Below are 13,071 nucleotides of genomic sequence, written 5' to 3' on the forward strand. Positions count from 1 at the left end.
TAGCTTTTTCTTTTCTGGGACAATGTATTTTGTTTTTGCTCTCTTTTTCAGACTCACCAAATATTTCTTTGGTATTTTTCAACCTGGCCCCTCGCAGCAGCAGGTTCTCTGGACCCAGCGGTCTAAAAAAAGAAAACAAACACAAATCCACAGAACTGGTTTAGAAAGAGGATATTCTAAACAAGTATTCCCATTTATCTTTAATGTTGGTCTAATCTGGCACTAATTTTGTAGCAAATTTTATGTGTTGAATCTGCTTCAGATTTGAGTTTAAAAGATGTTATTCTCAGTGTCTTTTTGTTGGAGTGACTTGACTAAAAACAAGTTACAAATACGTTAAGCAAAATCAAACAGATGCTAATTGAATTTGTTATCAGTTTTTTTAAAAGCGATACTTTAGACAACTCCTCCTATCAGTTGATGGTGTATTACTGTTTATGTAACCTTTTAAAAGGAGAAATAAATGCGTGGCACCAGGTTGTAGCAAAAATATGCCAATTTCCACCTGCAGTCGCTGGACAGGTTGATGTAATCAAGAATGATTTAACAGATTATGAATTTAGATCCCACTACAAAACTACAAAACTACAGACGACTCAGAAAATGATTTCTGTCTTCACCTGAAGGAGTAGAAATCTGGCCATATTTTTGCCAAACGTGCAAACATTTTATGACCCACACTAAAACATGCTGTGGCGGTATTAAAAATGTTCTTTTTCTTACATTTTAATTAACACATTTATTTTTCCTTTGAGGTTTTCAGTGTCTCCTCTTCCAAAAGCATTAAAATGCATCAAAGCAATCACTTAATCTTAGATGTTGTTTTTATCAATTATTTTGGGCCAAATATACCGAGATGCTTAATGTTTTTAACTTATCTCTACTGCATCATAATGTTAATTTAGCATATTAATAAAAAGCACAATTACAAGATACAAGCTGTAGTAGCAATCAACCTAATCTCAGTCTTATTTTGATTTATTTTATAATTTCCTGCTGGTACAATAAATTGGACATTAATAGAAATACAGTAGACCAATCAGGCTGATCTGGGCCAACAGTTTGTGGTTAACTTTGACGTCTAAACTGACAATTATGGTTTAGTTTGTTTTTTCTCAGGACTTTAGCACAAATGAGTAAAATATGAAGCAGGTTCTTTAGAATCCAAAAAAAACCGAAGGATTTTCTACATTTGTCCTAATTTGTTTCTTTAACCTCCATCTTGTTTTCAATTAACTCAAATATATAACAGTAATTAGTTCAGATGTTTATAGAACAGAAAATGACAGGAGCACTTTGTTATTTTGTTATTTTTTTGCATCTATTACAATAAAAAATAAAGACTTTCCACCTGCAGATCCATGATTAGAACCAGTTAAGGAAATAAGATCCGTTGATGTGTTGAACTTTAGAGAGAGAAGTAACTGGATAAAACTTACCGGACGATCTCTTCGCCTTGCTGCGTGATGGTTACACGTCCAACAAACCTGGAAGACAGAAAACACATTTTACCACTGAGTGGAAACGCAAATAAAAAAAATACAACCTGAGGAAAAATAACTATTTATAAAGCAACATGAAAGGCCTTTTGAAATTGTTTCACTTTAACATTTAAACAAACATTTAAATAAACCGCCTGACCATGAACTAATAAAGACAAACATATTAGTGAATAAATACATTTCATGTAATCAATCTCAGTTTCTACTGAGTAAATAAACACAGAAACCAATTAGCATTAAAGCTTATATGCACAGCAGCAGGTTACTATCATAAGGCTTTTGTATTTGGATACACTGATTAGAAATTGCATGTTTACACTTATTTAATATTGTAAGAGCTGCAGCAGATGTTTAGAAATGATCTAATTTTGGGCGTGCCGTGGTGGAGTAGGGGTTAGCGCGACCCGTATTTGGAGGCCTTCAGTCCTCGACGCGGCCGTCGTGGGTTCGACTCCTGGACCCGACGATATTTGCCGCATGTCTTCCCCGTTTCCTGTCAGCCTACTGTCGTATAAGGGACACTAGAGCCCACAAAAGACCCCCTGGAGGGGTAAAAAAAAAAAAGAAAAGATCTAATTTTAGCATCCACCGGGTATTAAGCGGGTTTGATTTTTTTTTTTTTTTTTTTACTTTTTCAAAAATTGGTAACGGCCAAAATCGAGATCAGCAGGTCAGGCTTTTTAAAGATCGGTAATCAGCGATTAAAACTGCAATCGGTGCATCACTAGTAGAATGGTGTGTGGATAAAAGCGTAGATTACGTTTAAAATGTATAAATAAAAGCATAGATTACCTGCAGAATGACGTATAAATAAAATACTATAGATTACGTTTATAATGACGTGTAAATAAAAGCGTAATTACCTGTAGAGGTCGGCCTCCGGCTGCTGACACTCCACCACGGCGTGCAAGGCCTCCAGCTGGGACACCGACTGACACACCGACGTCTCTGGCACAGAAAAATGGGTCTACAAGCAAAACAAAGTTTAATATTGATGTAAAATTAGAGAAGCTTTTGAATAAATATATAAGCATATTGACAACTAACAAATAACATGAAAAAAGTTTTTGTTTTTGTGAAGTAAAAACTTTATAGGCATCAGAATCCATTTTATTTATGGTTTCAGTTGTGTGTGGTTTCTATTTACTTTTTATTGAATGTTTTTGTGTTTTATTTTGGACTATGTCTCCCAATTCTGTACAAAATTAAAGTTTGTTGGAGAGGGTGAACTTGCATTATTATGCAATTATCAATATTACTTGAAAATAGTCTCATAACAACAAATATTATCATATATAGGAGTAATTTCTGGAACAATTTATTGTCCAGTAAGATGTGTAATTGTGGCCTACAGTTAAACAAAACACTGATTTGTTTAACTGTTTCAAAAAGAGTTTATGTGTGCATATAAATACTAAAACGTATTAAAGTAGACATGGTATAAATAAGAAAGAACAGTATAAATAGATTTGAACAGATCGATCGGTCCTAATCGGTTCCTTTAAATCGGCGATCAGCCAATAATTTCATGTGGAACTGATCTTACTTTCCTCTGAAAAAGTCTGAAAATCTGCCGCTGCTCTTTTGAGAGATGACTGGCGTCTGGATTAATAATCTCACTGCTGCCAACTTAACTTTGTTGCTTAATTTAGAGACTTTTCAGAAGTCTATAACTTCCTTCTCTCCTTCTAAGCAATTAGCCACAAACATAACGACTTTTTTCTGTTATTGGAAACGCTGCCAAGATGTTTGTCGTCGTCTTGATTTTATCTGTTCATACTGTGCAGGTAAACATATTGTTTCTTTCTATAAAAAACAATATGTTTCTTTAAAAAACATTTTGCTCTATAAGTAAAATGGAAAATAAAAACTTTAATTTCTAGTTCTTACACGTTTCATTTCAACATGACTTCATTTCAAACGTATCTTTATAATCTGACATTTCAGCATTCTGGACTTTCCTCCTCCAAAGTTCAGCTACAGATGCTGACATCTCAATGCATTACACTAAAAATCAAACAAATCACACATAAACAACTAACTGAAGCTTCCTTTAGATAATTTATCTATTTATGTTCTTCGATCACATGAGGATCACATGACTTAACTCTGCATCTAATCGACTGTATGAAGGAGTTGCTGGTCATTAAAGATCGAGATAAAAGGTAAGAGAGGCTCAAAGATCATCTGAACAGAGTGAAGAACAGACCGGCACTCTGCAAAAAACGCAAAATGTTACCAAATATTTCTAATGCAAATATCTTAATAGACTTGAAATAAGACTAAACTAACTTACAGCTAATTTTTCAGCAAGATTAGGAGTTTATTCTAAGTAAATAATTCCCTAATATTGATTTTAAAAAGTGTTATTTCCATTAGCAGATTATTTCTCTTATAACATGGAAAAATATCTTACTAGTGAAATAATCTGCCAGTGAAACGGGAACTTCTTTTATCAATATTAACGATTATTTACTGAAAACAAGCTCCTATATGTTGCTGAAAAGTTACTTGTAAATTAGTTTTGTCTTATTTTAAATATACTAAAAATATTTACACTAGAAAGTGTACAAAAATACTGGGTACGATTTTGTGTTTTTGCAGTGATTAAGCCTAGAAATTACATTTACTCTGTTTATATTCTAGATTTTGCCGTCTTTTTGTGCTGATGATGATATTATACATTTATTGAAGCATCATTTAAAAAAACTAGACATTTTATGTTTTACACTGAAGATTTTGTGCTTTTCCACAAAAACATGCGAGTGTTGTTTGTGTTTTGAGCATTAAATGAATCTGGAGGATGAAGATCATGAACACTACTGAGTTACAGACTAAAACCTAAATCACCTGAACTCTATAAGTGATGTTTTATTTTGAAACACCGGAATAACACGTTCGTGTTCCCACACTTGTTTGCCAGGAGACGGACCCGTCCATTTGAATGGCACTGAAGGACGCAGAGGCGTGCATGCAAAGATGTTGATTTGATTACAGTCTGCAAACAAACCTTAAGGTTGGTTTCTCCATCAAGGCTGGCTGTGGTGATGTGACAGGTGCCGTCCGCACGATCCGACGACAGCAGCACCAGGTCAGCTGGGAACGTCTCATCCTTAGCAACACGGACAATGTCCCCAACCTGAACATGTAGAGTTAAAAAACAACAACAAAGGTTGGTGCTATCCCATATTTTTACTGAGAAAGGTTGTTTATTGCACTGTTGTGCTGTTGAAATGTGTTGCAGTATCATAAATCACAATAAATACATCGATAGTTTACAAAGATTCAATCCTGTTGCACAAATCTTTTAGCTTTTATTATTAGAAGTATTTTAACAGATAATATAAAGGCAAAATGTTTCACCTAAAATGTTGACTAATGAAAAGACAAATAAAAAATTATCTAAATGATCAAATCAGAACAAAAAACATTACATTTCGCTGGCAAAATAAAGTGATAAAATTATAATCCAGACTAAAGTTAGTCTGTGTTCTAGTTAATCTAAATCAAAAGCATGATTTGATTTAAAGGGGCAGTGTTATGTATTTTCCAGCCACATAGTGACATTTTATAACATCATAAAGTAACTATGTCGCCTTCATTTGTTATAAAAATACTGTATATATGAAACACAAATTAAAACAAACTTTACTTCATAATTTAACTCCTTGAAAACGGGCCTCTGTCTCTTTAAGAAGCTCCTGCTTTGTCTGAAACTCTGCCTTCAGGAAGTCATACCAAGATGGCTCCTCTATTAACCCTTTAACCTTTTGACCAGCATTACTCTGAGCAGTAGCTCCTATAATGAGCTCAGCAGTTACACCAGCTGTTTGCTAATTGCTGCTGGCTAGTCTGAAGGAGCTGAGCCTTGAAGGCGGAGCTAGGGCCATCCAGGTGTTTTGCACAGCTGAATGGTTGCCATGGAGAGTCCATAAACAGACTCCAGGTCTGCTTAATGATGAGGGAATAACATCATAACATGATGCAAAGCTCAGAAAAGTTAACTTTACATAATACTGCCCCTTTAACGGGAGTCAGTGCTTCAGATGTTTTGCAGTTTTCTGGAAATTTGATCCACATTAGTGGAGCATAAAAATTGAATGCTGCTTCTCCCTGTTTGGTTCTGGTTCTGTGGATACAAAGGAGACCAGAACCAGAACCTCAACTTAAATAAATGGTATAAAAAATATTTGTTATGTTTTTTTTGCAGCCTCACCCTGATATTTTTGGATCTTGTCTGGACCAGACTCCCACTGCGAACCACAAACACTGGAGCTCCGTTCACCTCGTTGTCCGCTTTGTGCCTCAGCCAGTCCTCGTAGCCCTGCGGAAAAAAGAAAAGTAACTTCAGCATATTTAACAGTTCCTAAAGGTTTAATAGAATTTAAAGTTTATTCATATTTCAGAATGTGTTCTTCCATTATTGTATCGCTATCATTATATTATCACTTATCGCGATAACTTCTGGGACAATTTACTGTCCAGCAAAATTTGTTACTTATTTGTTCCTCATTTTAAGTGTACTAAAATATTTAAACAAGAAACTAGACCAAATAATATAGTGAAATAAAGCACCTTGGTTTTAGTTCCACATTTTCGGCACAAGCAAGAGGAAGCGAATGTTTACTTCTGTTCTCACCTGTTTAATAGCTGTAACTGTGATCACAAAGAAGAGAGGCAGCCCGCTGGTAACTGGGGAAGTTGGAGTGTCTATCATTAACTGCAAAGAGACAGAGAGATGATGGGAGTGGAGACGCGAACGGAGCCGCAGAGCAGCGAGCCGCTGTCATTGGAGCGGAGGTGGGCGTGTTCTTTCACAGAGAAATGAGCCAGACATGCAAGAGAAGCAGCGGCTGCCGCATCAAACAGGAAATCTCTACAAACTTCCCTCAAGTGTTAACTTGCACAGCTGAGGAAGTGGTCACACATGCATATGTTTATACTCTGCTTTCTTAAAGTCTTTGAAGAGGTCACAGCCGAGTCAAATGTCCCAACAAAAACAACAGTTGGAACACTTTAAATATAGTGATCTAAAATATCATTAGATTTTAAATAAAGAGATTTTAGATTTTAAATTCAAGTGAATTTCTAAAATAATGTGACAGTTCAGCTGTAAGTGAAAATGTAAAACCTTGGCTAGGATTTTTGTTTAGCTTTTAAAGTCGTCTGTCCTGGGCGCATGAAGGTGGTTTATGAAACAGGAAATGGAGAGTGAAGGCGACTGGAAAAAAAAAAAAAAATACTGGTTGTGAGTTTGACACACGTCTGGTTCTTCAGAGCTGCTCGACCTCCAGCTCTTATTTAATTTCCTGCAAAGCTAGTGTTATCAGTTTCTGATACATTTTTCTAACACTTCCTTGATTATTGAATTGTCTGCATACAGTGGTGTAAACAAATGTGTGTTTTATGTTAGTTTTTTAATTATATGACAATGTAATGTTCTTAAATACTGCACATATCTCCACTTTTACATTAAAAAGATCTGGAAGGTGTAAAATAAGTGTTGAATGTATCATTTCTATTTTATTTTCTAAGTAAACATGTTCCTAATAGTGGATTTGACATGAAATCATCATCAGATGTTGTTTAGTAACAACCCATTCAATCTACCCATGTAAAGAAATCAGACCACAGATATCCAGGATGGAAAGTAATGAATGAACACACTCAGTGAAATGTATTTAGATAAGATAAGATAAGACAAAATAAATCTTTATTGTCATTGTCACAAGGACAATGAAATTCAAAGGGTGCCATCAGTCGGTGCACATGCCCAAAAACAACTGCTTGGTACAAAAGTCTTCAAAATGGCTCCGGTATGGAGAAACTAGTCGCATGCATTCAGGCGGGACTTTAATCTATTCTTCTGAATCCTGAATGTTCTGCCATTTGGCTGAAACATGGAGGGATTTATAAAATAAAACTGCTGCCATGACACGTCGGAAAAGTCGGTGGACGTTGGCAACGTCTTTGTATCGGGGGGTTTTCTCGCCGTCACTTCTTCCCGGTCAGCCATGTTTGTTTACTCTGAGCTCACTTTTGGTCTCGAGATTTAGCGAGATTTCCCATCTGACCTTTGAATGCTGGTGAATGAAATCTGTTTGTGTGTGGTCAGCCAAAGAGCAATAAATCAAAAACTTATTTGCAAGTTTCAGAAAACTGGAAATGTTGCAGATCAGCCAGATAACCAGATAATTCTTTTAATTTTGACAGATCACATAGCAGCAGTTATACCTAATTCAAAAAATCATAAACCAATTCAGGTGATGGGCAAAGATCGGTGATCGGCAGAGATCGGCCTCATGGGTGATCGGTATCGAAAGCAAAAAAACCTGATCGTAATATCCCTAATGCTAACTACATTTTTTTTTTGCTTTTCAGAGTAAAAATTTAAGTTTCTAGGAATCCCTTGGAGATAAATTTGACCGAAAAAGCTCAAACTGTCCATTTCAGAAAATATCCCCTTCACTTCTCCCCTCTTTTCCTTCAGATTTCAGGACAAGATGTCTTCAGTTTCACTGACAGCTTGAGTGGGTGAAATGACAAATCCTGAGACGAAGCCAAGCTGATTTCTTTGGCGCATCAGGGCCACAGCAGAAACATCTGAAAGCCAAATCCATCGTCTACGCAGGCTGAGTGATTAGCTGTGAAGGCACGGCGCTTTGGGCCGGACGCAGCGACACAAATATTACCAAACATGTGGGTGCAGCGTTTGTTTTTTATGTTTATTAAATGAAAACACTAGGTAGACATCTCTACCTCCAGGTCCTCAGAGTTAATGACACGTCTACTGATGCACAAACACACACACACACACACACGCCCACACGTAAATATGAGCAGCAGAGGAGCTGAGGTCACACATGACTCATCACCAGCTGACAGAGGAAATCATGCACTCGCTGAACCGATGTGTGAATTTACCTGCACAAGGAAGATGATGAGGAAATAGAAGTTCGCTATCCTGCGAAACTGCTCGAACAAATTCTTGGGGACAAAATTCCAGATTGTGTACTGAGAAAGAAAAAATAAAAAGGTTTTTATATCTGGATTACATCAAAAATAATCCAAAATACACTTTAAATTACTCTTCCAGCACAGCATTTAACATTTTCAAAATCTTTTCCTGTTAAAATCAAAATAGGTAAATAGATCAGACATGAAAAATCACAGTCTGTTGGCAGCAAGCAGACAGTCTGGACAGTCCGGACTAATTCACTTTCCAACACACAAGCCTTTTGTTTGCGCTTTGCTCAGCTGTCACCAAATAAAGCTGGAAACATTCACTTTAAATCAAACTACAGGCTAATTAATTCCACATTGGAGATTGCCCTGGATCATTCGTTCCTTTACCGGAGCTGCTGAGGCAAAATAAAATAAAATCAACTTAAACCAACTTATACTGAAGGAAATAAAATATTTTTTCAGTTTATACTGTTTATGACATGGAAAAAACAACAAACCAGAATACAGTAACAAAGCTAAGCTTAAAAACAAAGCTAAGCTTAAAAAAGGGACCATGTCAGAGACTAGCTTACGCTAAAGGATAGTTTAACAGTCTGAATCAGAAAAGCTAATTGACTAAGAACGGTTGGTCCTCCGAAATGCTAATATTTATGGCTGTAACAGATTCTGATACCTTGGATGAGATGATTCTGTTGTCTGCGAAGCGCTGCGGTATGTAATGGCCATGCTCAGGGAAACGGTTTGCTACATAAACAGTCCTGGTGTCACTTTGATGAGGAGGGTCAAAGCCCTGAGAAAACAGAGACAGAAGGGAGGAGAAAACAACTTACTCTGGTTGTTCCTACGGCATGAACATGTAGATGTTAAAACACAGAACAAACACAGCAGCTAGCAGTAAGAGTTACGAAATACACAACGATTATATTTTAATCAGAGCCATACCACAGGAAAGGGCAAAACAGAAACAATGGCTACAAAATTACAGTGTAAACTAATTTATTTTATTTTTGCAGCAAATTATTCATTTAACTGTTTTAGCTATGTATATACATTATTAGAAACACACTAATAATCCAGTTTCTTTTTTAAATAAGAAAATAAACATTTTACTGCCTAAAATGAATTCCTTTAGTAAAATCATTTGTAGCAAAAGATGAATCTCCAGTTAAAAATACTTCTAGCATCAACATGTGAAAATCTCAGCACTTCCTGCTTGCCTTAGCATAATTACAGCACATGGCTGATCTGATGCCAAATATTTGGTTTAACAGATTCATAGTTTGATTAAGGAGGAACCGATCTACTTTTACTGATATGTGAAGTTTAGTATTCGATAAAAAAAACAACAGCTGAATTAACTTGAAATGTTTTTGGTTTGTTTTGCAAACACAGACATAAATATGATAACTGCACCGGTACAGCTCCCTTAAACACACCGACAGCTTCTCCAGTTTGGTCAAACGTGAAAACATCTTTAATTTGTTCAGTCAGCTCACTTAGCAGCAAAACAGGAAATGCAAAAACAAATAAAGAAACGGAAACTGACAAAAACAACAGGTTGACTACTTTGGTCAAACGTGAAAATAAACAGCAACAAACTTCAAATGGTTCAGAATGTAAAATTAGGAATTCTAGATATGATGTAAAATAAATAAAAAAGGCATGACGTCGCTCAGAGCACAAAGCGTAGAATAAGGCTGGATAGATCTGCACTTATAGATCAGGTACATTGTCTCCAATACCCGGTATAGAATTTTTTCAATATGGAATCAATACGGATATAAATATTGGATCGGTGCATCTCTAAATTGGTGCTTGAAATTAGTTTTTTTTTTTTACTGAATTCGATCCAGGTAAAGCCAAAACTACGCCAGCTGAGTTTCGGGTAAAACATTTCCGCAAAATGTAAATATATTTTCTACAGTTTTGGCCTAATTACTGCTCTGACTGTGTTGTCCTTTGAGCAATTTGGCTTTCTTTCTTCAGTCTGCATTTTCTAGTTAATTAGAAAATGAAGTTTATAAATTAGTTGATTCATCTGGTCTCACCAAACCAACACAGGTAATAAAATTATTGATGGCAAACGGCATCTCCCAGTTTTTACTTTGGATCAGTGATTTGCAGAAATTTCTCATCTGGTCAGAACTCTAAAGTCTCTAAAGAGCAGTAAAGAAACAGCTTCCTAAATGATAAGACTTGCATAAAAGAATAAAAAAAGCTACGCAGAGTAACATCCTGGTTATGAATGACCTACACTGAGACTGATGTACCTGATTCGCCTCTGTGCTGGGGACTGCTGCGGGTGATTCACAGGAAAGGCTCAATTTAAGATGAAGCTGAACTCGAAGGCTGAGGCGCTTGGGACTCATGATTTACTTTGGACACCAGAGTTTCTGTTTTTGAAGAACCTGCAATTGATGCTGTTGGATTTCAAAGGGAAGTTGTGAAATAAACTGAACGGCTTGGCACCAAAACGCATGAAAGAGCCGCCGTCGTTGTCATAGCAACACTCCGGACCGCCCAGGTCTTCTGGTTCTGGTCCGCTCTGCGCCCCCAGAACCAGAACCAAATATAGAGAAGCAGCAATCAGCGGCTGACATTAGACTCCTCTAATCTGGAGCAAACTTCCAGAAAACTGCAAAGTTGCTGAAACAGTGACTTCCTGGTTAGTGTTACAGGTAACACTTTATTTGAGGGGGTGAGCATAAAACTGACATCACAAACATGGAGGAGTCTCCGTAAGTGTTGTCATGAAGTGTCATTTGGTAAATAATGACATTTTGTTTTAAAGGTGTCATTATGACATAATGACAAGTTATCACTTTTAAGGCACCTTATAATGCAACTATGCTTTAAAAGCAGGGCTGAAACAATTCCTCAAATGATTCGAGTACCTCAATTATTAAAATTCCTCGAGGAAAATTTATCTGCCTCAAAGCTTTGTTAGATTATGTTTTATTATTTAGCGCACTGTGTTCCGGTCTGGTGATTATTTGTGTTGCGCAGCACTGTCACTGATGCGCAGCACTGTCACTGATGCGCAGCACTGTCACTGATGCGCAGCACTGTCACTGATGCGCAGCACTGTCACTGATGCGCAGCACTGTCACTGATGAGCAGCACTGTCACTGATGCGCAGCACTGTCACTGATGCGCAGCACTGTCACTGATGCGCAGCACTGTCACTGATGCGCAGCACTGTCACTGATGCGCAGCACTGTCACTGATGCGCAGCACTGTCACTGATGCAGCTGACAAATCCTGTATCAGTGCAGGGGGTTTGTCAGCTGCATCAAAATTTGTGTATTTTGCTAAATTGCAGTGGAAATACCTTTTTCGCATCACACGTGTCACATGATAACAGGATGTTGGTACTGGTGGAAATGACAAATGAAGGCAACAGGAAGTAGTTGGAGAATGACAGCATCGCATGTTTTCAATGACTTATCGTGTGAAAACTTATTCATGTGTGATTTTAGATGCGTTTTTTTATTTAATGGATATTGTGAAATTTTATTTTTCGACTAGCAGAACATCAACAAAGTTGTAGTAGAAACTCAGCTACTGTCACAGAAATGCACTAAGCAGAAGTGTATACGGAGGATGCACATAAACCTGAAAGGCTGAGGTCAAAGGTTATGCTAACTATGGCTGGACAGACAAAACAAAAATATACTGTTTCAAGAAACTTAAAAAGCGGTTTCTGTCATTGTAAAGCCAAAACCTTAAAAAAATATTTGCATATTTTTACACAATAACTTCAACAGAGCTTGACAAATTTTACTTCTGAATGTGGCCATTAAGTCAAACTCAGGAACTAAGGCAATGTTTCTGACCACAGCTTCTACAAAACATTCATCATTTCAGAAATACCTCCAAACTCAGAAGGCTGATGTCTAAATGGGAACTTTAAATGTTTTTTTGTCTCATCTAGATTATTGTAATGCACTTTTTACATGTTATATGTAAAAAAAAAGCTTTCTGTCCGTCCTCAAAACTTGAATAAATCTATTTCTATGCAAGCTTCCTTTGGTTTATTGTTATTTTGAGTCTAGATTCATTTAAAAAGCTGCTGAAAAGTTCTTATTCAAAAGTGTTGTGGCTTTGTGAAGCCAATTTGTAAATATGCATCTACCAAAGGAGCCATGAAGAAAATTTACCTTACTGCAACATTTATTGCCAGTTTGCAACTTTGCAGCAAAGAAAAAATGGCACCCAGATAATAATAAAAAAATTTAATAGTCCTGCAAATCATAGAGATGCAAAGTAATGCTAAGGAAGATCATCTTTAAATATTTTCTAGAGTACAGAAAGAGGTGAATGTAGGAAGCATTATTTTTAAACAGTTTTCACTAAACATTTTTTTTATTAATCTTACAGTTTATGAATGGAAAAAGTGAAAACAACCTGTACTGTAAATTAATAAACTGTAATTTTGCACAACTGAATTAAAAGTAAACACAAAGCGGCTGACATTAGACTTTTCATTCTTTCTCTTCCAGACTCAGATGCCCACATCAATTTAAAGGTAGACAGATAATTACGCCCTGCCCAAAGCCTACAAGTCCCAGAGCGCATTGGTGGAGCCACAGCCATGACGAAC

At 36.6% G+C, this 13,071-nt stretch overlaps 1 protein-coding gene across 6 annotated transcripts in view; it reads right to left on the bottom strand.

The window, feature by feature from the left end:
• Positions 1–13,071, bottom strand: part of atp11b (ATPase phospholipid transporting 11B (putative)) — a 56,740-nt gene that overhangs the window by 37,406 nt on the left and 6,263 nt on the right. For all 6 annotated transcript variants that reach the window (XR_002753284.1, XM_023339690.1, XM_023339689.1 and 3 more), the window contains exons 2-9: positions 9,142–9,258; positions 8,427–8,516; positions 6,142–6,222; positions 5,719–5,826; positions 4,513–4,641; positions 2,366–2,469; positions 1,440–1,487; positions 58–122 (exon numbers count right to left, since the gene is read on the bottom strand). Coding sequence is in view for 5 of the 6 variants with exons in the window: in XM_023339690.1 (XP_023195458.1) it covers positions 58–122; positions 1,440–1,487; positions 2,366–2,469; positions 4,513–4,641; positions 5,719–5,826; positions 6,142–6,222; positions 8,427–8,516; positions 9,142–9,258 (742 nt within the window). In the remaining variant the exon portion in view is untranslated. The remainder of the gene's footprint in view (positions 1–57; positions 123–1,439; positions 1,488–2,365; positions 2,470–4,512; positions 4,642–5,718; positions 5,827–6,141; positions 6,223–8,426; positions 8,517–9,141; positions 9,259–13,071) is intronic.

Source organism: Xiphophorus maculatus, chromosome 9 (genome assembly GCF_002775205.1).
Source record: "Xiphophorus maculatus strain JP 163 A chromosome 9, X_maculatus-5.0-male, whole genome shotgun sequence".
NCBI classification, from domain to species: domain Eukaryota; kingdom Metazoa; phylum Chordata; class Actinopteri; order Cyprinodontiformes; family Poeciliidae; genus Xiphophorus; species Xiphophorus maculatus.